The sequence below is a fragment of the Triticum aestivum genome, chromosome 6B (genome assembly GCF_018294505.1).
Source record: "Triticum aestivum cultivar Chinese Spring chromosome 6B, IWGSC CS RefSeq v2.1, whole genome shotgun sequence".
In the NCBI taxonomy this organism is placed as follows: domain Eukaryota; kingdom Viridiplantae; phylum Streptophyta; class Magnoliopsida; order Poales; family Poaceae; genus Triticum; species Triticum aestivum.
In genome coordinates this window covers 715,146,240-715,172,850 of record NC_057810.1, presented here as the reverse complement: position 1 = coordinate 715,172,850, position 26,611 = coordinate 715,146,240, and the positions used below count along the sequence as shown (strand labels likewise).

At 42.7% G+C, this 26,611-nt stretch overlaps 1 protein-coding gene and 1 pseudogene across 1 annotated transcript; both read right to left on the bottom strand.

Moving 5' to 3' along the window:
• Positions 1 to 685: 685 nt before the first annotated feature.
• On the bottom strand, positions 686 to 2,905 carry LOC123139731 (receptor-like protein EIX2). Its single transcript, XM_044559458.1, has one exon. It carries the CDS (start codon positions 2,903 to 2,905, stop codon positions 863 to 865), a length of 2,043 nt encoding a protein of 680 aa, XP_044415393.1. The 3' UTR covers positions 686 to 862.
• Positions 2,906 to 9,334: 6,429 nt separating this feature from the next.
• Positions 9,335 to 12,586, bottom strand: LOC123135120 (receptor-like protein EIX2; annotated as a pseudogene).
• Between the last annotated feature and the right edge of the window lie 14,025 nt (positions 12,587 to 26,611).

Genomic DNA, 26,611 nt, shown 5'->3' with positions numbered 1-26,611 from the left:
AAAGAGTGCCTCAAAGCTACTACCGGAAAGTCAAGAACGTGTGCCAACCCCTATGTATAGGTTCCCAATGTCACGAAACCCGCAAGTTGATCACCAAGACATACATCAAGTGTTCTCATAAAAGACTCAATCCGATAAGATAACTTCAAAGGGGAAACTCAATTCATCACAAGAGAGTAGAGAGGGAGAAACATCATAAAATCCAACTACAATAGCAAAGCTCGGGATACATCAAGATCGTGCCATAGAGGAACACGAGAGAGAACACGAGAGAGAGAGAGAGAGATCAAACACATAGCTACTAGTACATACCCTCAGCCCCGAGGGTGAACTACTCCCTCCTCGTCATGGATAACGCCGGGATGATGAAGATGGCCACCAGTGAAGGATCTCCCCTCCGGCAGGGTGCCGGAACAGGGTCCCGATTGGTTTTTCGTGGTTCTGGAGGCTTGCGGCGGCGTAACTCCCGATCTAGGTTCTATTCTGGAAGTTTTTGGGTACGTAGGTATATATGGGTGCAGGGGGTACCTCGGTGGAACTACGGGGGTCCCACGAGGCAGGGGGCGCGCCTCCCACCCTCGTGGGCAGCCCATCTCTCCCCTGACGTGCACTCCAAGTTCCCTGGGTTGCTTTCCTTCCAAAAATAACTTCTCCAGTTGATTTCGTTCCGTTTGACTCCGTCTGATATTCCTTTTCCTCGAAACACTGAAATAGGCATAAAACAGCAAATCTGGGCTGGGCCTCCGGTTAATAGGTTAGTCCCAAAACTAATATAAAAGTGGATAATAAATCCCAATATTGCCTAAAACAGTAGATAAAGTAGCATGGAGCAATCAAAAATTATAGATACGTTGGAGACGTATCATAGCACACTGCTCAAGTTATTGTGGCTAAGGTCCAAATGCTCTAATTTGCCTAAGCTTGCAAATTGTTCTTTCACACTGTTGAAGTTATTGTAGCTAAGAAACAAAACCTTTAAGTTGCCTAAACCAGCAAAATGTTCTTTCAATAGCACACCGCTCAAGCTATTGTGGCTAAGGTCCAAACGCTCTAATGTGCCTAAGCTTGCAAATTGAACTTTTACACTGTTCAAGTTATTGTAGCTGAGATCCAAAACCTTTAAGTTGCCTAACCTTGCAAATTGGTCTTTCACACTATAGAAGTTATTGTGGCTGAGTTCCAAAAGCTTTAAGTTGCCTAAACTTGCAAAATGTTCTTTCAATAGCACACCGCTGAACTTATTGGAGTTGAGGTACAAAAACTCTAATTTGCCTAAGCTTGCAAAATGTTCTTTCAACATCACACCACTGAACTTATTGTAGCTGAGGTCCAACATTTCCAAATTACCCAGTGCTCCAAGTCCTACAGGCAGAGGGCCAGTCAACATGTTTTCAGATGCTTCAAGAACACTAAGATTGGTCATGTTCCCTATCCAAATGGGAAGATTCCCAGTCATATTTCCACCCCGCACTGACAATTCTTGCAGTGTATTCCGTGAGCACTTTGGCAATCGCCCCATGAACTCCCCTATGCTCGAACCTATGTTGTTACCATCAAACCTCATTCTCGTCAAATTGCACAAATTTTCTATTTTCGTTGGTATCAAACCCACAAGATTGTTCCAACTAAAGTCTATGACTTGAAGGGACGCCATATTTGCCAAATCACTAGGAATGGACCCTTCCAAGCTGGAATCTGAGAGGTAAAGCTCTTTAAGGCCTGTGAGATTCCAAAACCACGCATGCCTGAGTGAAGTGTGGAAGGTGTTATAAGTCATATCAAGGAATTTGAGGTGTGTGAGGTTGAAAAGTGATATACTTGCAGACATGGTACCATTGAGTCCACAAAAGGACAAGCGAAGCACTTTAAGAGAAGGAAGCATATTAACACTCCGAAACCAATCCCTCGCAGAACCAAGATCCACAAAACTCATGTCAAGATATCTCAACAAAGATAGACGTGGCAACCATGCAAGATCCACATCAGCATAATAATTCCCACTCACATCAAGATATTGCAACTTTGAGAGATTTCCAAATTGGGAAGGTATTCTGATGGTGTTAGTGGACATATCAAGGACCTCGAGATGTGTGAGGTTGGAAATTGATATACTAGCAGACACGGTACCATTGAGTCCACAGTCGGACAAGCGAAGCACTTTAAGAGAAGGAAGCATGTTAACCATCTCAAACCAATCCCTCACAGAGCTAAGATCCACATAGCTCATCTCAAGATGACTCAACAAAGAAAGACGTGGCAACCATGCAAGATCCATTGTGTAAGACCTATTCCTCCCATAATGATAATAATAATTCCAACTGAGATCAAGATATTGCAACTTTGACAGATTGCCAAGTTGGGAAGGTATTCTCCCACTGAATCCTGCATACGAGAGGTTGAGATACCTTAGGTTCTTGAGAGAAGTCAAGAACATGGGGATGCTTGTGCCGTTGAAGTCATTGCAGCTCAGATCGAGATACCTCAGGTGTTGTAAAGTAGCCAAAGAAGAGCTCATCTTGCCTGCCGACAAGCTCAATGATCTGCTCCTGTTCGGGTAGTTGTACTTGTAGTTGTAGTAGCCGTACTCATACATATAGTAGCCCGTGGCGTACATGTAGTAGCCCATGCCGTACATGTCGATGTTGCGGAGGTTGAGCTTGATGAGATGGCCAGTTCTGTTGCTGCACCGGACTCCCTTCCATTGGCAACAATCCTCACCCTGCCATGACGAGAGATGGCCAGCAGGGTCGAGGAGGCTTGCCTTGAAGGACAGAAGCGCATCTCGCTCGCTGCTGATGCAGGCTCCTGACACACTCGCTTGAACATGGGAAGTGGAAGCTGTTTGGGAGATCGATAGACAAAGCAGCAGCGCAGCTCCTCGGATGAGAAGCACAAGCTTAGCCATATTGGTTGGAAATGGCAGATGGAAAGGAGAATGGAGAGAGCAGCTTATCTCTATTCCGGTTCCACCACAACCGCAGTATAGGAGTATGGTCTACAACCCATGTCTTGGTCTTGTCATGCATAATTTTCCAATACTCAAGTTGTGGCTAGAATTTGTTGATATGGACAACCCACCATGCACAGCACGGCAGAAGTTGCAGCTGTAATTTTTATCCAAGATTCCCTTAATTAGACTAATAATATCTGCACATTGTGGGTCAGGTAACATATCTAGCATTAAGGTCTAGAGAGGTTTTTTTAGTGTTGGCATATAAATAATCAAAAATCACCAGGATTTGTCATGTTGGCCAATTACCGGCCACTCCCATCGTATGGTCTACAAGCATAGCAAGTCCACGTCTTGGTCTTTGTCGTGCTGTACTGCTGTATGCATACTACTTCCCTAATACTGAAGATTTTTTTTTTTTTTGCGGGGACTCTAATACTTAAGTTAACCATGCGAAAACTTATAACGATCGGGACAGTCTACCATGCAGAGCAATTGAACAAGCAAAGGAGCGGTGCAGATAGTGTGAACAGTGTAGGATTGATTAACATGTGTTGATTGTGTTATTCCAGTCCACGTCATGGTCTTGCACGACCGCGGCGAGCACGGCACGGCAGACAAGCACGTTCAGTAATTAGCTCTCTCTGATTCATTTTCTCCATTAAAGGTTAGGTATAGCCGAATAGGGCGTCATAGCAATTTTCTACTCTCTCCATCCCAAAATAAGCGTCGCTGATTTAGACACTTATTTTTGCATGGAGGGAGTACTTAGTAATCTAGCGACAGGTCTGAATTGTTCTGCTCCCTTTCCGTGAAATAGAAAGCAAACCTGCAGGGAAAGTGGACGACGACGGGGCTTCAGCGCTCGAGATCGTCGGTGTCGAAGCAGGAGACGGGAGGGCCGCGACGGAGGCACCATCATCTTAGAGGTGCGCGTCACTCCCCATCTGCCCCGCCACGCACGACGCCGCCGTGGCAGCTCGCCAGCAGAAGGAGAGCGGTTGCAGCCGTGTGCATCACCTTTTTTTAGAGGAGAAGGGCTCTCGGCCCCGGCTCCATTTGTATTACCAAATGAAACCCTAGATAACCAACATCTTGTTACAAGCACGCGAGGGGATATACAGCAACACACGCTGCCCCAGCAATATAGTTGTCCAAGCCTCAAAAGGCAGAACGCCATTTTACTTAACTACTAAAAGAGATAAAAGCTAGTCTCAAAGATACTACCAACCGGTAGAGAAGGAGAAAACGGGAGCCGCGAACAAAGAAGTGGGACAATGATAGCTCAATGGACCACCCAGATCTCAGTCAGTGTCACGGTTCGTGCAGCACCTCTCATTAATAGTTTGTTTTTGGCCATAAGCCAAAGAAAGATCTGAATCCTCAGGGGGACATTGATATTCCAAATAACTGGCAGGTTACCCGGCCGAACCCCCCTAAAATTAACAATGTTGTAGAAAGATTTTACAGTGTTTCCAGAGAATCTTCTCTGTCCTCCAAATTAACTTTAATAATGCGACTAAATAGATCATTCCAGTCAGCTAACATTTTTTGGGTAAAACACCTCTTGAAAGTAATTTTAAGATTAGTGCCATCCCATACTTCACTAATAGAAAGATTATGGTCATTGGCAATAGTGTACAGGTCCCAATATTGGGTAGCAAGGGTGGTATGCCCAATCCACTGATCTTCCCAGAATCTGACACTATTGCCATTCCTAACTATCCAGGAATACCCCATTCTAGTGGCTTTAACAGCCCAAAGGATCCCTTTCCGAAAGGGGGAAGCACCATTGCTAGGGCAAGTAAAAATGTTAGGGCTACGAGTTCTATATTTGGCATCAATAATTTGCTTCCAAATCTTGCCCTCATCCAGGAAGTATCTCTTAATCCAGGAAGCTAAGAGGCAGAGATTCATGTCAGCAATATTAGGGATCCCCAGGCCCCCATGTTGCTTTTGTAGGGTCACATTACCCCAGGTAGCAAGGTGATATTTATGATGCCCCTCATAATCATCCCAAAAGCAGTGAGCTAGTTGTGAATTAATTAGCTTTATGGACCATTTTGGAAATTTAATAATTCCCATAAGGTAGCCAGGAATAGTGGCTAGACAGGTCTTCACTAATGTGAGTCTCTTGCCAGAAGATAGTAATCTCCCTCTCCACCCAGCTCCTCTTTTGATAATTTTATCAACAGTGGGCTGGAGCTCACATTTTTTCAGTTTCCTGTGATGGAGAGGAGTACCTAAATATTTAATAGGGAACTCACTTAGTTTGCACCTAAGGATTTGAGCAAATATATTGGCATCATCTCCATTTATATTAATGGGCACCAGATCACATTTGTGAAAATTAATTCTCATACCAGATAATTGTTCAAAGCAGGACAACAACCATTTAAGGTTTCTGGCATGAGATGTGTTATTACTCAGGAAAAGTAAAGTGTCATCAGCGTATTGCATACTTATGATGCCAGCTGGATTGGAGCTAGGGAATAATCCTTCAATGATATTATTCCTGGAGGCTTAACAAGGATTCTAGTAAAAACATCAGCTACTAGGTTGAAAAGCAGAGGGGAATATGGGTCCCCTTGCCTTACCCCTTTGCCAGCAACAAAGAAATCATTGTTGCTATTGTTAATATTTACTCCAACAGAGCCTTTATATAAAAGGGATTCAACTTTCTTCATCCATTTTGCACTAAAACCTCTCTTATGCATCATGTCCATCAGAAACTCTCTGTTGATCATGTCATAAGCTTTTTCATAATCTAACTTAAACACAAAACCAGACTGCTTACTGGAGTGTACAGAATGAATAATTTCATGAGCTGTGATAATGCTCTCAGCAATAAATCTGCCTTTTATAAAGGTTGTCTGGTTCAAAGAAATTAAGTCTTTGCAGATAGGGACAAACTTATTAGTGGCACATTTAGCAAAGATCTTAAAACTGTAATTAATCATAGCAAGAGCCCTAAATTTCTCCATTCTGGTGGCATCAGCCTCTTTAGGAACTAAAGTAAGCAGGGAGAAGTTAAGTCTAAATAGGTCTAGATCACCTTTCTCCCAATCATGAAACAGAGCAAAGAGGTCACCTTTAATAAGGCCCCAGAATTGCTGATAAAATATAAAAGGAAATCCATCTGGACCAGGAGCTCCTTCAGCATATGAGCCAAATACAGCATCCTTGATTTCTTTTCAGAGAAGGGGGTGTCTAAGATGCAATTATGTGCATCAGTAACCTTCTCTCCATCTTCCCAAAAGTCATCTTTTAGGTTGATGTTAAATTTATCTTGGAAACAAAATAAATTTTTGTAGTAATTCACAGCAATATTCATGATACCTTCACGGTCGGTTACAGTACTTCATTTCTAAGCATGTGTTGGTAGTGCAGGAGAGGAAACAAAAAATAAGAGGTGGAATAAATAAGGGAAATTTTGATGAAACAAGGAAACACAAATAAGAGGTGGAATAAATGAGGGAATTTTTTTTATACTACCAACAAGATGTGTTAGCATTATAGTTTGCATCTTGCTGTAAACATACTGTAACAACTTGACCGAAAACTGGCGAGAGTTCCTTCAGTTCTGAACGCTCAAAACACAACTACCACATACTCCCTCCGTTCCAAAATAGATGACCCAACTTTGTACTAAAGTTAATACAAAGTTGAGTCATCTATTTTGGAAAAGAGGGCGTAGTTTTTTGGATGCAGACAGAAACCCGTCACAAGGACAACAATACAAATCAGGAACTATCACATTTAGAACACTGCTGCTCACAGTTTGTTACTTTGTTCTAAATGTCCATCATGCAAAACCGTGAATACTACATATACTTGTTATTCTGTACTGGCTTCAGTTCCTGGGCGCGAAAAATTCTGATTTTTCTTAAATGAAATAGTCTGTAGACATAAAACATACACTTATTTTCTTCTTAATTTGACTTTTACCTTCTGGGCATCCTGTAACCACCAAAGATGCAGGCGTGGTCGCACTCAAAGGGCTCCAGAGTCACCTGCTCCAAGGGGCTTGGACTGGTCCACCTTGAGCTTCTGCACACAGCCTCACTGAAACGTCAGCTCCAATGGAAGCTTTAGATTTACATGAATAAGTCTACAAGCACTGATCGTGAATAGAGCTTTCTTCCTCTTGCCTTCAGAGATATCTTACAAACAAATATGAGGAAGGCAATTTCAGATTCACACAATTTGCATCTTGCTGTAAACACATATGGATAGATAACAACTTGATGGAAACGGGTGAGGGTTCCTTCAGTTTTGAGTGCCAAAAACACATCTGTCAAATAGTCAGAAACTAATCGCAAAAAACAGAAATTCGAAAGAGGAACTGAACTATGAAGTTTTTGCAATTTTTCTTTAGATCAGCAGCAAGCAGGATAGATCTACAAACTGCTGGGCAAGACGAACTTACTATCAGGAATAAAAATGATTAATGTGCTTACAAAACATGCATCAATATTTCGCAAAAAAAACATGCATCAATTTCACACAGGAATTAACACACACACACACACACATTCGTGAAGAGAGCAACATAGATTCTCCGGAGTTCACACGCAATGGGTTTTTGTCACCCAAGAATTCAGCGATGAAGTACACAAAGCTGATACCTGAAGGAAGGGTTGCGGAGCTCGCGAAGCAGAGCTTCAAAACAGTTTGTCATGATGATATGCATGACCGGCTTCGACAATTGTGATGTTGCAGGTCCATGTCGTCCTTGGCAGCAAGCTGAATCTTGAAATTTATCAAGAGGCATGCTAAATTACCATCTGTCTCAACACCAATCACAAAAAGAGCTACCCGACTGAAATAAGATACACAGGGCTGTAGGGTTGTGTACATCTTTAACCTGAAATGAATGGATAATCACACACTTTGGCTTAAAGTTGTTTCAGAACCAAAGCAGAGTATTACTGAGAAAATCGGTGAAACAGTGAAGAAATGATGTTTATCAAGAGGCATGCTAAATTACCATCTGCCTCAACACCAATCACAAAAGGAGCTACCCGACTGTATGCTGAACTTGTGCTTCGCTCGCTACAGCAAAGAGATGCATGCATGGTCAAGTCGATACAGTTTGCCTGATCAAAGTAAAGAAATGTCAGCTCAAATGACAACTTCAGATTAACGTGAATATAGCTTTATACCGCTTGCCTCTTGAGATATCTTGCAAACAAGTATGTTCGCATATTAACCAACATGCTGGCATTTTTTTCTATGTTGATGAATCATTACTATCTGCTAATAGATAGTACAAAATAAATTTCACAACACAAGAAAGGCAGAGAAACGTTACGTGGCTATGCACAGCGGACAATGCCCCACTTCATTTGCTAGAGTACAAACATACAGGCACCAATACAGTACAGTACACCAAACATAGAGATGTAGTGCAAACATACAAATTACATACAAGATACAATTTTCTAAGTGTGTCATGTTTTAAGTATGTGAGTTCGCACGAAACCGAAGACCAAAATGTCTGCTGCAGTTCATCCGATTTTACCCTGTAAGCAAAGTTTAAATGGTGGTTTTGATATTAACAACTGAACATTTCCCCCTTGAGACAAGTTTAATAGCTGAAGATTACGGACGTTAGTTTTGGCAATGGGATATGAGTATGACGCGGTTTGTGACTGCTCACACTTGTTTCTTTGTTCTAAATGTCCATCATGCACATCAGTGAATTTTATACTGCATACACTTGTTATTCTGTACTGGCTTCAGTTCCTGGGCGCAAAAATATCCGATTTTTTCTGAAATGAAACAGTCTGTAGACATAAAACATACACTTATTTTCTTCTTAATTTCACTTTCACCTTCTGGGCATCCTTTAACCACCAAAGATGCAGGCGTGGTCGCACTCAAAGGGCTTGGACTGGTCTGCCTTGTGCTTCTAACTTCGCTGGCAAACACAGCCTCGGCAGGCATGGTCAAGTCGATACAGTTTGCCTCACCAAAATACAAAAATATCGGCTGAAATGGAAGCTTCAGATTTACATGAATAAGTCTAGAAGCACTGATGGTGAACAGAGCTTTCTACCAACAGGCGCCTTTTTTCGCTACGCAAATGAATTATCACTCTCTGGAAGTAGATGGTACAAAGCAAACCAAACAACATGAAAAAGGCAGAGTGCAGTTATAGAACTGTATATGTTTTCTTCAGCTTAAACAATCCAGCAAAACATATGCATACACTTCATTTGTTAAAGTATAGACATAGAAATACCAATGCACAATACAGTACAAACGTCCAGCCAAGGCTCATTTTGGGGTACAAATAGAGATATGGTTCAAACATACAAATAACAATCCAATACAGACATCCAGCCGATGCTCCTTTAGAGCTACAAATAGGGACATGGTGCAAACATACAAATAATATTTAGATACAAACTCACTTTCACAGGAATTGGGCACTTCATGGTGCACTGTCTTGAGTTGTCTCCATCATGTGAGCCCACCTTACAGCCACTTGCACATAAACCATGTCGTATATCATATCAACAAACTGGAAGAAGGCAGCCCTCCATGTTCTCTTCATCAACATGGTGCAGAAAACTATCCACAGACCCACCACAAATCCAATGCTCATGGCAAGATAAACAGATGGCATATGATCTACATCTTCAAGGTCACTTTGCTCCGCATCATGTGTTGAGCAGTTCCTGCCGACAGGATCTCCACAAAGACCAGGGTTACCAATGTAGATATACATCTGGTTATCAAGAGCTTGTAGCTGTTGTCCAGATGGTATTGCACCGGACAGATTGTTGTATGACAAGTTCATGTAGCTCAGATAAGTTAAAGCTGACAAGCTTGATGGTATTGCACCAGAAAACTCATTGAAGGATAGGTCGAGTGAGTCCAACTGCCTTAAATCACCAATTTGGTTTGGGATTGCTCCTGTGAGTTGATTATTTGACAAGTTTAGATTGGTAAGCCCAATGAGTAGAGTTATCTCCTCCGGAACATGTCCTGTCAAACTATTACTTGACAAATCAAGAATCACTAGTAGCTTGTAGATTGCAAAGGTATAGTCACGCTTTTGATCCTTCATGATTACTGGGATGCTCTCTTCAGGAAAGAAATCATTCGTGTCATGCGACACCACTGCCATGATTGCTTTCAAGTTTGACAAAGACCATGGTATGCTTCCTGACATGTTGTTGTGCGCTATGTCCAAATAGTGAAGATGGCGAAGGGAAGTGAAATTCTTAGGAATATGACCACTAAACATATTTGATCTCACTCTTAATATTTTCAACTGTGGGATTTTTTCTGGCAACCATTCTGGTAATTCTCCAAATAACCTATTGTAAGAAAGGTCAAGGAACATCAATCTATGTGACCCAAGAAATTTAGGGAATTGACCAGTCAGATTGTTGTTATTTAGGGCTAAGCTGAACATGTTCCAAAAAAAATGATTTCTGGAGTTTGCATCAGATTCCTTCCAACACTACATAATATCTCCTTCTAAATGGTTTCCTGATAGGTCCAACCTAGACAGAGAAGTCAATTGGAATATAGACAAGGGGATGTTGCCTGTGATTTGATTATTTGCAAGCATCAATTCTTCGAGTACAGGAGCATTTAGCTCTGATGGCAATGGCGCAGATAAAGAGTTTGAAGATAGGTCCAGTTGTCGTATATTTATAGGCAACTGTGGAACTTGACCTATCAACTTATTGGGCCCCATATATATATATACTCAGCTGACATGTGTTGTAGATTTGCCGGTAATGAGCCACTCAATTTGTTTCCTAATGCTTGCAAGGTTGAAGCTCGGGAAAATGTCACCCAAAACCAATCAGGAATAACATCATCCAGATTTGCATCATTGAGAATAAGAACATGAATATCAGATTGCCATTTAAGCCACTCTGGAAAAATGGGCCCCAGTTGGCATGATTGGAATTTCGCAATCTTCAATCTAAATGGAGGAACCCATTTTTTGTTGATAGCTAATATCAAAGAGTTGTATGACAAGTCCAGATACTCTAAATACAATAGCCTCACAAAATACTCCTCTATGAGCACACCATTGAATTTATTGTCGTTGAGGTCCAATCGTTTTAAATGACCTAAAGCTGCAAAATTTTCTTTGAAGAGCACACCGCTGAAGTTATTGTGGCTGAAGTCCAATACCTCTAATTTGCCTAAGCTTGCAAATTGTTCTTTAAAGAGCACGCCGTTGAAGTTATTGTAGCTAAGATCCAATACCTCTAATTTTTCTAAGCTTGCAAATTGTTCTTTCAAGAGGACCCCGCTGAAGTTATTATGGCTGAGGCCCAAAAGCTCTAATTTTCCTAAGCTTGCAAAATGTTCTTTCAAGAGCACACCGTTGAAGTTATTGTAGTTGAGGTCCATCCTTTTCAAATTACTCATTGCTCCAACTCCTACAGGCAGAGGGCCAGTCAACATGTTTCCAGATGCTTGAAGAACACTGAGATTGGTCATGTTACCAATCCAAATGGGTAGACTCCCGGTCATATTTGCATCCACCACCGAAAATTCTTGCAGTGTATTCCATGAGCACTTTGGAAGTCGCCCCATGAACTCCCCTACACTCGAACCTACGTTGTTACCACTGAACCATAGTCTTGTCAAATTGCACAAATTTTCTAATTTGTTTGGTATCAAACCCACGAGATCATTCGAATTCCTACTAAAATCTATGACTTGAAGGGACGTCATGTTTGCCAAATCACTAGGAATGGACTCTTCCCAGCCAGAACCTGAGAGGTGAAGCTCTTTAAGGCATGTGAGATTCCAAAACCACGCGTGCTTCAGTGAAGCGCGGAAGTTGTTACCAGATATATCAAGGATCTCGAGATGTGTGAGGTTGGAAATTGATATACTAGCAGACACGATACCATTGAGTGCACAGTCGGACAAGCGAAGCACTTTAAGAGAAGGAAGCATGTTAACCTTTTGAAACCAATCCCTTGCAGAACTAAGATCCACCACGCTCATGTCAAGATGGCTCAACAAAGAGAGACGTGGCAACCATGTAAGATCCACTATGTAAGACCTCTTCCCATAATAATCATAATTCCAACTGAGATCAAGATATTGCAACTTTGACAGATCGCCAAGTTGGGAAGGTATTCTCCCACCGAATCCTGCCCGCGAGAGGTTGAGATACCTTAGGTTCTTGAGGGAAGCCAAGAACACAGGGATGCTCGTGTCGTTGAAGTCATTCCTGCTCAGATCAAGATACCTCAGGTGTTTTAAAGTAGCCAAAGAAGAGCTCATCTCGCCTGCCGACAAGCTCAATGTTCTGCTCTTGTCCAGGTCGTTGTAGAGGTAGTAGCCCATGTAGTCTTCCATGTAGTCCGGGTCAGTATTTCGGAGGTTGAGCTTGATGAGATGGCCCGTTATGTTGCTGCACCGGAGACTTCCTTCCATTGGCAACAATCCTCACCCTGCCATGACGAGAGACGGCCAGCAGGGTCCAGGAGGCTTGCCTTGAAGGACAGAAGCGCATCTCGCTCGCTGCTGATGCAGGTTCCAGACCCACTCGCTTGGCCATGGGAAGTGGATGCTGCTTGGAAGACCAATAGGCAGAGGAGCAGCGCAATTCCTCGAATGAGGAGCCCAAGCTTAATCATATTGGTCCGGAAATGGCAGGTGGAAATGAGAATGGACGAAGCAACTTCTCTGTATTCCAATTCCACCACAACAGCATTATTATAGGAGTATGGTCCACAACCCACACGTCTTGGGGTCTTGTCATGCATACTTTTCCTACGCTCAAGGTGTGGCTAGAATTTGTTGATTGGGACAGCCCACCATGCACAGCACGGCACAAGTTGGAGCTGTAATCTGTATCCAAGAAAGATTCGCTCAATGACACACATCGTAACGATCTGAAGTTAACCATGCGAAAACTTATAACGATCTGGACAGTCAACCATGCAGTTGCAGAGCAATTGAACAAGCTAATAAGGAGCAGTGCAGATAGTGTGGACAGTGTTAGGATTCATTAACGTGTGTTAATCTATCTATCTATCTATCTATCTATCTATCTATCTATCTATCTATCTATCTATCTATCTATATCTATATCTATCTATCTATCTATCTATCTATCTATCTATCTATCTATCTATATCTATATCTATCTATCTATATCTATCTATCTATCTATACCTATACTAATTAGGCACTTCCTAAAAATTCTCACGTTAATTAGATTTTACGAGCCGTTAATCTGATGGGACCGAATTATTACGGTGTAGATTGATTCATATAACATAAAAACTTACATATCTCTCTCCTTCATTGAACCAAAAAAAAAACCATATCTCTCCCCAATAACCCAACTCTCTCAAATCTATCACGTCCCATCTCTCTCAAACTCTCACGTTTCACAATATATTGGTTTTTTATATGCACAATGTATTATTGGTTCAAACTCACATATCTCTCTACTTCCTAGAAGAAGAAAAAAACTCCTCTCTCCAATAAGCCAACTCTCTGAATCTGTCACGTCTCATGATATATTGTTTTTTTATGCATGATGTATTGTTGGTTCACGAGTTCCCAATAATCCATCTTCACATAAGTAATTAAGGTGTAGATTTTCTGTTGGATTGAAAAATAAACAACCGATCAAGAGGGATCCTCTCATCGCCATCATCCCTAGAGTCCAGACCAATATCAAATTATCGATCTCTCCCGAACCTTTCTTCACGTCATGCAGCCCCCGCAGACTTCCATCGGAATTGCCTATAGGCTCATGCAGCCGCCGCAGACTTCCATCGGAATTGGCTATAGGCTCAAGCCGCTACATCATCCTCTTCCTCCTTCTGTACTCTCTTCCATTCTCTAATCTATTTGCTGGAGTTCAAGACATCATGCTCACTTGAGTTGCCGGTCAAAAAGCTTAATCAAAAGCATGCATGATGAGGAGATTTTGAATTTGTATGTTCAAGTCGATCTCCGTGCATGATCACGTTGGAAGGATTGTGTCAAGTACGTGGGTGTTCCAGGTGCCGGAAGAAATTCATCTCTGTTACCTGTACGGTTGTGTACGTGGTGGTGAATCTAGACGAAATCAATCAACCTTCTTGGGAATCAGCTTGGCTATGTCTATGCGCCTGTGTGTTCGTATGATGTTAGTCGCAACTCAGCAACTCTGGTCCTGCTCTTCCTCTCTTTATAACTACTGACATTAATTCTGGTAGTCTTCTCCAGCTTTTCCCTGGGGATACTGAGATGGCATCACTGTGCAGATACATGCTAAACACATCTAGAGCTAGCACGTCTAGCCTTGGCCGAAACAATAACAGCAGGTAATCAATAGATGCACCGCTCTATCTATCTTTGTATCTATTCATGAATGATAGATCAACCAACGTGAAACTCCACCCTCATGATCATGAAGGAATGAAATCACGTTTCCAATCTAGCTTTTCTTCTTCCATGTCTATCTGTCTCATTGTCGGCATTAAGAATATCGATATGCTCTTCAATCATCCGTGGGGGTGGGTAGCAACTTGCTCGCAAATTGGGGGTAACTGGTCCAGCATGACATAGATTGATTAGGTTAGGATAACAGCAAAAGGGCGCAATTGTGGTTGATAAAGAGAGTCAGTGAAGCAGGGGGGTGGCACTGCCATATCCAGTTGAATTGCGATTTGTGGCAGTGACATGGTTGGCAGACCTGCGGCATTACTTCCTGGCTATCAAGGTGGCTTCGTCCACGTGAAGGAAGGGATCACAGATGGAACTTCAGTCTCTTCGCATTGTGATCCTCCCTTCCATGTCTCTCTCTCCTCCAATGTTGCCATGCCCTAAGTGATGCCGTTGTCCACTTGCAGTTATCTCCAGCACCGCATCTGTGACACCTCTGTCTTCCTCTGACATGCCAGCCAATAGTGCACTCTCTGCTGCGGTGGTTGTCATGTCTCAGCATTGCCACAAAGCTCAGGCGCCTCTCACCATCGCACATAGCATTGCAGAAGGACAGGCTCCGTTGCTTTCCATGCACGTGAGTCTTGCACTCTTGCTCCATCTTGATTTTTTTTAAATAAGTTTTTCTAACTACAACTTTGGAATGTTTGCTGTTTCATCAGATTACATACTATTCATCTGGACCTTCTTTTTTAAGCTTTTTTGTTTCGATGCATCCAGGTATTGTTTGTTTATCATGCTTTTGTAGAGGTTGCTCGCTAGACACGTACAACTCAGTATGTAGAGTTGCAGGTGAAAACACTTCTAGAGGCGAGGAATCGACTGATGTGTTGTTTGACATGCTACCCTCCCAGCAAGGAACAACAAAGATACAAAAATACATGAAGCAAATTTGTTCCTTTTCGATTATCTTGTACGCTATTTTCTCCCTATTTACCCTGCTAAATTGTATGTATAATATAAGCACATGATGGTATTTGTTGTAGTCAGTATCAGAGTTGGCCTTCTGTATTTGTGCGTCCAATCGTTCCCAGTACAGTGGTCAAATGCACACTAGCCATTTGCTTGCATCTCTAAATTCATTTGTTTCTAATTTATACGTATCCCAATGACTATTTTCTGGGCTTAGTGTTGTGTGGACAATGTTTTTTTCATTTTAGGGCAGCAACATGGTGGCCGAAAATATTCGTCACCCCTACTCTTATTTTGCGCAAAGTCTCCTCCTTTCTGTTTTCTATGCCATGTGCAACAAATGAATAGGACCCTAATTATGGTGATGTTTTACCCTTGGATTTTGTATTGATAATGTGCATAAGTTCTATGTTGTTTAATTTAATTACTACCTTCAACAGAAGAATCTGGTTTAATGAATAAAGCCTTTAACATTAAGGTGATTATAATATCATATATTTCTACTGGAGGTGTAATCACTTTTTGTTCTCATTGTTCCACGTTTTTTGGAATGGCAACGTGTCCCAGTTCACATGATATATACTACTAGGAAAGTACAGATGGAGTAAATTGCCAAAAACCACCACAATTGCGTCACGCGGTGCCAAAAACCACCGTTTTCATAAAAGTTTGCCAAAAACACCTATTTTGAGTAGTTGTTTGCTGAAAGCACTAAACTCTCGACTGAGAGCCGTTTGATGTGAAATATGACAGGCTGGGCCTGCTGTCAACGCTGACTGGCACAAAAATAAAACGCCGTCTGTTGGAACGTTAAGCCCGTCACTAGACTGCACGTGCACTTCAACCGAGCATTTTATCGAGCACGTTGTGGGCAGCACGCCCACGGCAACACACTCGGCCGCCGGAGCTGCTCCCGCCGGCGAGCTCGCCATCGGAGCACCACCCGACCGCTGACCCTCACTCCCCTCCTCTGCTCGATCCGGTCGCCGACCCGGCCGCCGCCGCAGCTCCTAGCGTGGACGGTACCAATTACCAAAGACAGTCGCACAGCCCGCTCCGGCGAGCCCCGCCATGGATGCCATGGCCTCCGGTCGCGACCTCCCTGCTAGTCGCTGATGCAGGCTGCAGGAGCTGGCGGCGCTGCTGGTATTGCTTTGGAGAGGTCGAGCAGGGGCGTCGGGCTAGGAGGGTCACGCGGCCGAGGAGACGCCGGAGTTGACTCGCGGCGACGCGCCATGGTGGCTAGGCGATGGGGAAGATGATAGGAGGATAAGGAAACGAAGGAGAAGGAAGAAGGCATGGGGAAGCAGCTCGTTGGAGCAATGGCGCTCGCCGGCCGGCGGGGCTCCGACGGGTGCGGCTGCCGGCCATCGTGTGCATGGCGGCGGATCCGGGCACTGGCCTCCCGATCCGATCTGTTTTTCCTTTTTTTTCCTTTTTACGTATATAAGGTTTGCGGTGGCTCGTGGCCTCGTGGGGGAGATAAAAAACGTTATTTATTTATTTATTCAATTTCCTTTTATTTTTCTTTCTATGACGCATGGGCCCCATATGGCAGTAACGGTAGCCGTCTGCCCCAACCGTTATCGCAATCCATGTCGCCCTGATGGATGGAGCCCACTGTCAGTTTTTTGTTAAAATGTGGTCAAACGTTGTTTTTAGTGTTTTCAGCAAACAATTACTCAAAATAGGTGTTTTTGGCAAACTTTTATGAAAACGGTGGTTTTTGGCATTGCACGACGCAATTGTGGTGGTTTTTCGCAATTTACTCGTACAGATGTGGAAACATGAAAAAACAGGATATATTCATTAATTACCTAATTTTTACCTACTAATAAAGCACGCATCGCTTCTGCCCGTCCGTCATTAAAACTGCCCCTAAAGTTGGCAATAATTACCCACCAATGCCACCCGTAAGTGGCAAAAACGATTCGTTTTTAATTTCTAATATCGCTCCAGGATTCTGTTATTAAAGGTGGATACGATATAATAGCACCAATGCATGAGCAGCGCGATGGCTGAGGCAACGATGCTCCACACAGGAGACCAGGGTTCGATCCCTGGTTCTCATGCTTTTTCTCTTTCTTTTTACCAAGCGCAGTAATGGGCCAGCCCATGTGCGGGTCGTGGCGCCCCCTGTTTTCTATATCTTTTTTTTATTTCTATTTTGTTTTTTCCCTAAAAATAAATTTCGGATTGATGGCGCCCCCTATTTTTTCTCTTTCTTTTTACCAAGCGCAGTAATGGGCCAGCCCATGTGCGGGTCGTGGCGCCCCCTGTTTTCTATATCATTTTTTATTTCTATTTTGTTTTTTCCCTAAAAATAAATTTCGGATTGATGGCGCCCCCTATTTTTTATTTCTTTTTACTTTTTTATTTCTGTTTTGGTTTTTTATCTCAAAATTAATTTCGGATTTCCAAAATATCAAACAATTGCGAGTTCTGAAAAAAAGTAGGAAAATGGTAAACTGTTTGTGAATTTAAAAAATATTCTAAAAATCAAAAAATGTTCATGACTTAAAAAATTGCTCACAAATTATAAACAAATCACGATTTCTAATGATTTCATGAAATAAAAATGTTCATGATTTTTTTAAATGAGCCAATATTCAAAGCATATTCAGGAATTTAAAAATCATGTCCATCAGCTTTTAGAAAATGTTCACAAAAATTAAAATACATCCGTAAATAATGAACAAAACTAATTGTAGGTTCCATAAAGGTTTTATTAGGAGATCTATATAGCTCGTTTTATGATTTTATTTAGTCCTTCGCGTTGGGTAAAAAAGGGTTTCCGTGTTTTGTACAACGCTGAACCCAACAAAATTGACATAACTTTCTAAGGGTTTGTTTTTGTAAGCTATATTAAAATGACTAAATGTCTATTTTGCTTCCATACACAGTTATGCTTATTTTCATATCACAATAGTGGTTATGGTAAACACCGCTACGCTAAGTCCAGACGAGACACTTTATTTATCAGTATAGCTCAGGCAGGGTCCGTCAATGCAGTTTGCTCAGCCACAAAATATTTTGTTGTGACGCCTTAAAAAATCAAGTCTTGATGAGCATCATATTGTTCTTTTTTGAAATTACATTTTAAAAGTGTCTTATCGCATCATGACATGATTTGTATATACTTTGTGAATTTGATTCATACTTTTTTATATCTACCACACATGTATAACTTGATAGTTTTTTTCCGTTGCAAGGCACGGGCATTTCCAAAAATGTTCGCTAAATCAAAAAAAGTTCGTCAAATTCAATAACTATTCCACCCAATTTCTAAATATTTTCATCGATTATAGAATGTTTGCCAGTTCAGGAAAATTGCTTAAAAATGTTCACAATTTCTAAAAAATGTTTGTAAATAGCAAAAATATTCATAAATTGAAAAAATGTTCTTGATTGTAGAAAATGTTCAGAAATTTGTAATAGTATGTTGTTTGCGATTTCAAATATGTGCATGAGTTTAACAAATTGTTCATAATTTCAAAATGTTCATGATTTCGAGAAATTGAGAGAGATATTGTATCTCGGTGATGCAACGAAATGTGATCATGACCATTTGACATTATGAATTTTTTTCTCCCGTTGCAACGCACGGGCCCTTTTGCTAGTAATAATAATAATATATAATAATAATAATAATAATAATAATAATAATAATAATAATAATAATAATAATAATAAAGAAAGTTCGGTTTCTGGTCGTCCGTCGCGCAATTTGCCCCTGGAGTTCGCATGAATTACCCACCTATGCCACCGGTAAGTGGGAAAAACGATTCGGTTTACTTTTTCTTTAAGTCGTCCGTTCTTTTTGATAGAATAAGGAGCCAAACCACTAGATAATAACCACTGCATGGCCAGACCGACTGGCAAGACCGTAGGGCTCCCAGCTGGGAGACCCAGGTTCGACCCCAACGCCGCCTACAACGCTTTTTATTTACTCTTTTCACTTCTTTTACATTCACCTTTTATTTTCTTCTTTTGGCTTTATTTTGAAATGCTATAAATATTTTAATTATAAAAATCACTTATATGCGGACTTTGAAAGAATGTTAATCATGCATTAAACAAATGTCAAGCTTGTATAGAAAAAATATTTTCATTATATACAAACAAGTACAGTGTGTATAGAAGAATAATAATATATTTTTCATTCTTTAGTAAATGTTAATTGTGCATTTAAAAAAAATTAAATGTGCATATAAAAAATGTCTCTGATGTATATATATAAAAAATGTAGACAAAAACATATACAATGTGTATGGAACAAAGTAGACATAAAAATTATAAGTTTTCAAAAATATTATCATGTATCATGTTGTTAAACGTGTATGTAAAATATGTTCCTAATGTATAAAAAAAGTAGAATGTGTATAAAAGTAGTAGACATAAAAAATAAATAGATTTTGGAAAATGTTAACCATGAAATTGGAAAGTATTAAGCGTGTATATAAAAATGTTTCTGATGTAGAAAAAATGTACAATGTTGCTGATACAAGCTTTACGTAAACCGATGGCTTGACTTTAATTTTCATATTGTTTTAAATTGTTTCCATAATTTTTTTCTTGAGAATATTGATGTTGATATGCAACCTTGAACATTTGGTATGCATGCCCTTAAAATTGATTGTTTTCGATGGAGTTATCTAACATGTTTGCGACCAAATTAATACTTGACTTGGATTATAAAAAAACACATATATCAACGAGGCAAAAATAATGCTCTTTTGCAAAAGCTATTTTCATCGTAATGCAAATATTTGTTAGGCACCACCGAGGAGGAATGCAACTAGATAGATATTTATATTGTCTAAATTGAAAACACCTTTAATACACTTCAAAAATCATCACGTCTTTATGTTTTCGCGCAACATCACTTATCATTTTGTTTTCATGTGACATCGTTCACGATTTCAAGAGATTTACTGATGTCTCGAGAGTGTGTATGAGAGGTGTTTTTTCATTCCCGTTGCAACGCACGGGCATGTTTGCTAGTTAACAACAAACTTATGATATGTGTAATTTTGTAGCCTTTCACTTTCAGTTGAATGGTTATTTTAGTCTGTGCTGCCTATAATTGCTGAAATAAGTTAGTGACTAAATGTGCTTTTTTTTTTGTTTGTTCTCCTCAAATCCCAGTGGTTACCGCATGAGGAAACAGTATTGGGGTTGTGTATGGAAGCACACCTTATATGTTACATTATCTAGGCAGTAAACTCTTCCTATGTGCAGTTTTTTGTCATTCAATGGTTGATTGCTTTGTGCAAAAGACCATGTACGCTCTCTTTCAATATATTTTCCTTGGACAAGGGAACCGACATAGCATACTATTTTTATGTCTGCAGCAAATCAAATGGACATTTTTTGTATATATTTATAGCTATTACAGATTTTTGTCTTGAAATCAACCTTCAAATATCATTTAATGCTTCGCCATAATGAGATGGTGAAGAAATTCCTTTCTCTGGTGAATGGGCATTACAAACTTGATAACGTCTTGAGGTCAGAAACCTGATGGAGTCACATTTTTTTACAACACATTATGCAACGATATTATGAATGTTAGAATTTCAAATTGTCTATACGTCTTCGACCAAGATGAAGGACAAAAGTGAATTAAAATTTATTTTATACACCATAAGACATACAGGTGAATAGAAAAAATCCTTAGAAAGTTGAATATTGATTAATATCGAATTCCACCTCCTGTGATACTAGCCCGTGCAAGCGCACGGGTTGACGACTAGTTGTGTATAATAGCAGAGAGAAGCAGCGGATTCCCAGTCCACGTCATGCATACTTTTCTTCTAGTCTTAAGTCAAGTTATGGCCGAATGATTTGGACAATCGACCGAGCCGAGCACGGAGCACGTCCACTGGTGAGGCACACGTCATAGCAATTTTCTCCTTAGTAATCTAGCGACGAGTCTGAATTCATCTGAATATTCCACGAAATAGAAAGAGAACCTGCGGGGAAAAGTGGACGATGAGGCGCTTGAGATCGTCGGCCTCGAGGAGGGCCGCGACGGAGGCTTGGTAATCCTAGTCTCCTAGAGTGGTTGCGGCGGCGTGCATGATGTTCAATTAACAGATTACCATGTAACCCCATGATGGCCAAACAGATAACTGTGCAAAAAGATGAGCATTTCCTGCTCAAATTAAGTTTGCGTCAGAGATATAACGATGTTCTGCTCAAATCAAGTTTAACGTAAACCCAACAATTCTCTTACAGGCTGGAAGCTTACACAAAACCCCAACATTGGCTCCAATGACCACGTGTGAGATGCTCTTTTCCTTTTCCTTTGTTTTATTCCTCCTTATGGTGTACTAGCTTGGTTCAGCTTCATGACCATGTACTCCCTCCGTTCTGAATTACTTGTCTTGGATTTGTCTAGATACGGATGTATCTAGACTCATTTTAGTGCTAGATACTTCTGTATCTAGACAAATCTAAGACAAGTAATTCAGAACGGAGGGAGTATGTGTCAAACACGATGATATTGTTGCGTGAGCATGGCATGTACAAGAAGGAGGAGCATCACCGTTGGACAAATACTTTGTAATCTCTAGTTTTCTTCCTTTTCAAGATGTATCTCTCTCAACAAACTTGTACACATATCTGGGCTCGCACCCCATCTAGAAGCAAAGCTAGTCTACGTCTTGGTCTTTGTCATCTTGTATGCATACTTCTCTAATACTGAAGCTCTTTTTTTTTCTTTTTTTGCGGGGACTCTAATACTAAAGTGAACCATGCGAAAACCTATAACGACCATGCAGAGCAATTGAACAAGCAAATAAGGGGCAGTGCAGATAGTGCGAACAGTGTTATAGGATTAATTAACATGTGTCAATTATGTATAATAGCAGAGAGAGAAGCAGAGCATTCCCACCAGTCCACGTCATGGTCTTGTGCTGCATGCATACTTTTTTTTCTAGTCAAGTCAAGTTTTGGCCGAATGATTTGGACAGTGGCCATGCTGAGCACGGCGGACCATTTGCAGGGTGGTCATGGTGATTAGGAATTTGGAGGGCAAGATTTAGCCCTCCCTGTTTCACTTTCTCCCTTAATATAGATTAGGAATAGGGTAGTTTTCATATGGTGAGTCTGTGTGTTCACTGGTGAGGCACGTCATAGTATCAGTTTTCTCCTTGCTGCTGGTTGCAAATAACAACTCACGTACGGAACACAGAACAAAATCAGCTGAGAATATCTTGCTTAGCTTAAATTTGTCTTAAATTGATGTGATGTAACAAAAGCAGAGGAACTAATCTATTGGAAACAGAGCAGGAGATGCTTCAGCTACAAGTCTCGCTTAGTAATCTACTGACAACTCTGCGTGAAATAGAAAGCGAACCTGCGGGGAAAGTTGACGATGAGGCGCTTGTGTCCACTATTCAGACACTTGAATGAAAAAAGAGAGGTTCTGTCCACTGTCCACTATACTTTATATATGATTAATGGACTATGAGTGGCAGGCAACAAAAAGATAATAAATGTTTTTTGTTTGGTTATTGTTGCGTTAATCTTAGTTAATTCTATGCTTAAAATTATCAATCATTTGTTTTTACTAAAGAAGCATCTTAGACAGTACCATTCATGTGCTTCACATCTTCTGTTGCCTCTATTAGTTATGGTCTGCTAGGTAGACTTCTTTCCTTACCATGTGCTTGAACAATGGATTCATATCATCTCCGTAATTAATATGCAGCTTGCTGACACTTGAGAGGCAGCAAAGACAGACGCGGACCGGAATGTGTCTGTTGTAGTATTTGATACCATGAGGAAAGAGAAAAGCGTGAGGCTGAAGAGCCATGTTAAACGGATGATATGACAGATTGGAAGGAGAATACACAGAGCCACTTGTCTCTGTTCCACTTCCACCACAACTGCAATACTATATATATGTGTGTATGGTCTACAAGCCACGTCTTGGTCTTGGTCTTGCCATGCATACTTTTCCTACCCACGAGGTGTGGCGACATGATTTGGACAGTACCATGCACAACACGGCAGCCAAGTTGGAGCTTGAATTTTCTATCCAAGATTCGCTCAATAACACCAGCAATATCTGCACATTGTGGGTCAGATGACATGACACATCTAGCATTAAGGTTCAGAGATTTTTGAATGTTGGCAAACTCTCCCTCTGTTGTCCCTGAATTGCAGTGCTGCGCCCTTATGTCAGGCAGCATATAGGAAAAACCTCAAACCCTAAACCCTGAACCTCGCGCACGATATCTAGGAAGCACAGCCGTGACAAAGAAACCATAGTAACGCTGGACCGATCCTACCGGAGTATTTATTCAGGACTGGAACGGTCACTGACCCCCAATATATACTTTCTGGCAAGACAAGACTGCAATGGCAATTATATATTCCCCCACTCGCGACCCCTGTGTCGCCTCCCCCGGCGGCGGTGGGGGGAACCCTAGCTGTGCCGCCTCGGCCCCCTCCACACCTCGTCCCACCTCCTCGCCTTATGTCCACACCTTATGTCAGGCAGCATATAGGAAAAACCTCAAACCCTAAACCCTGAACCTCGCGCACGATATCCAGGAAGCACAACCGTGACAAAGAAACCATAGTAACCCTGGACCGATCCTACCGGAGTATTTATTCAGGACTGGAACGGTCACTGACCCCCAATATATACTTTCTGGCAAGACAAGACTGCAATGGCAATTATATATTCCCCCACTCGCGACCCCTGTGTCGCCTCCCCCGGCGGCGGTGGGGGGAACCCTAGCTGTGCCGCCTCGGCCCCCTCCACACCTCGTCCCACCTCCTCGCCTTATGTCCACACCTTATGTCAGGCAGCATATAGGAAAAACCTCAAACCCTAAACCCTGAACCTCGCGCACGATATCCAGGAAGCACAGCCGTGAAAAAGAAACCATAGTAACCCTGGACCGATCCTACCGGAGTATTTATTCAGGACTGGAACGGTCACTGACCCCCAATATATACTTTCTGGCAAGACAAGACTGCAATGGCAATTATATATTCCCCCACTCGCGACCCCTGTGTCGCCTCCCCCGGCGGCGGTGGGGGGAACCCTAGCTATGCCGCCTCGGCCCCCTCCACACCTCGTCCCACCTCCTCGCCTTATGTCCACACCTTATGTCAGGCAGCATATAGGAAAAACCTCAAACCCTAAACCCTGAACCTCGCGCACGATATCCAGGAAGCACAGCCGTGACAAAGAAACCATAGTAACCCTGGACCGATCCTACCGGAGTATTTATTCAGGACTGGAACGGTCACTGACCCCCAATATATACTTTCTGGCAAGACAAGACTGCAATGGCAATTATATATTCCCCCACTCGCGACCCCTGTGTCGCCTCCCCCGGCGGCGGTGGGGGGAACCCTAGCTGTGCCGCCTCGGCCCCCTCCACACCTCGTCCCACCTCCTCGCCTTATGTCCACACCTTATGTCAGGCAGCATATAGGAAAAACCTCAAACCCTAAACCCTGAACCTCGCGCACGATATCCAGGAAGCACAGCCGTGACAAAGAAACCATAGTAACCCTGGACCGGTCCTACCGGAGTATTTATTCAGGACTGGAACGGTCACTGACCCCCAATATATACTTTCTGGCAAGACAAGACTGCAATGGCAATTATATATTCCCCCACTCGCGACCCCTGTGTCGCCTCCCCCGGCGGCGGTGGGGGGAACCCTAGCCGTGCCGCCTCGGCCCCCTCCACACCTCGTCCCACCTCCTCGCCTTATGTCCACACCTTATGTCAGGCAGCATATAGGAAAAACCTCAAACCCTAAACCCTGAACCTCGCGCACGATATCCAGGAAGCACAGCCGTGACAAAGAAACCATAGTAACCCTGGACCGGTCCTACCGGAGTATTTATTCAGGACTGGAACGGTCACTGACCCCCAATATATACTTTCTGGCAAGACAAGACTGCAATGGCAATTATATATTCCCCCACTCGCGACCCCTGTGTCGCCTCCCCCGGCGGCGGTGGGGGAACCCTAGCTGTGCCGCCTCGGCCCCCTCCACACCTCGTCCCACCTCCTCGCCTTATGTCCACACCTTATGTCAGGCAGCATATAGGAAAAACCTCAAACCCTAAACCCTGAACCTCGCGCACGATATCCAGGAAGCACAGCCGTGACAAAGAAACCATAGTAACCCTGGACCGATCCTACCGGAGTATTTATTCAGGACTGGAACGGTCACTGACCCCCAATATATACTTTCTGGCAAGACAAGACTGCAATGGCAATTATATATTCCCCCACTCGCGACCCCTGTGTCGCCTCCCCCGGCGGCGGTGGGGGGAACCCTAGCTATGCCGCCTCGGCCCCCTCCACACCTCGTCCCACCTCCTCGCCTTATGTCCACACCTTATGTCAGGCAGCATATAGGAAAAACCTCAAACCCTAAACCCTGAACCTCGCGCACGATATCCAGGAAGCACAGCCGTGACAAAGAAACCATAGTAACCCTGGACCGATCCTACCGGAGTATTTATTCAGGACTGGAACGGTCACTGACCCCCAATATATACTTTCTGGCAAGACAAGACTGCAATGGCAATTATATATTCCCCCACTCGCGACCCCTGTGTCGCCTCCCCCGGCGGCGGTGGGGGGAACCCTAGCTGTGCCGCCTCGGCCCCCTCCACACCTCGTCCCACCTCCTCGCCTTATGTCCACACCTTATGTCAGGCAGCATATAGGAAAAACCTCAAACCCTAAACCCTGAACCTCGCGCACGATATCCAGGAAGCACAGCCGTGACAAAGAAACCATAGTAACCCTGGACCGGTCCTACCGGAGTATTTATTCAGGACTGGAACGGTCACTGACCCCCAATATATACTTTCTGGCAAGACAAGACTGCAATGGCAATTATATATTCCCCCACTCGCGACCCCTGTGTCGCCTCCCCCGGCGGCGGTGGGGGGAACCCTAGCCGTGCCGCCTCGGCCCCCTCCACACCTCGTCCCACCTCCTCGCCTTATGTCCACACCTTATGTCAGGCAGCATATAGGAAAAACCTCAAACCCTAAACCCTGAACCTCGCGCACGATATCCAGGAAGCACAGCCGTGACAAAGAAACCATAGTAACCCTGGACCGGTCCTACCGGAGTATTTATTCAGGACTGGAACGGTCACTGACCCCCAATATATACTTTCTGGCAAGACAAGACTGCAATGGCAATTATATATTCCCCCACTCGCGACCCCTGTGTCGCCTCCCCCGGCGGCGGTGGGGGGAACCCTAGCTGTGCCGCCTCGGTCCCCTCCACACCTCGTCCCACCTCCTCGC

Coding starts and splice junctions, on each gene's coding strand:
- LOC123139731 (XM_044559458.1), bottom strand. CDS start 2,905: ATGGCTAAGCTTGTGCTTCTCATCCGAGGAGCTGCGCTGCTGCTTTGT.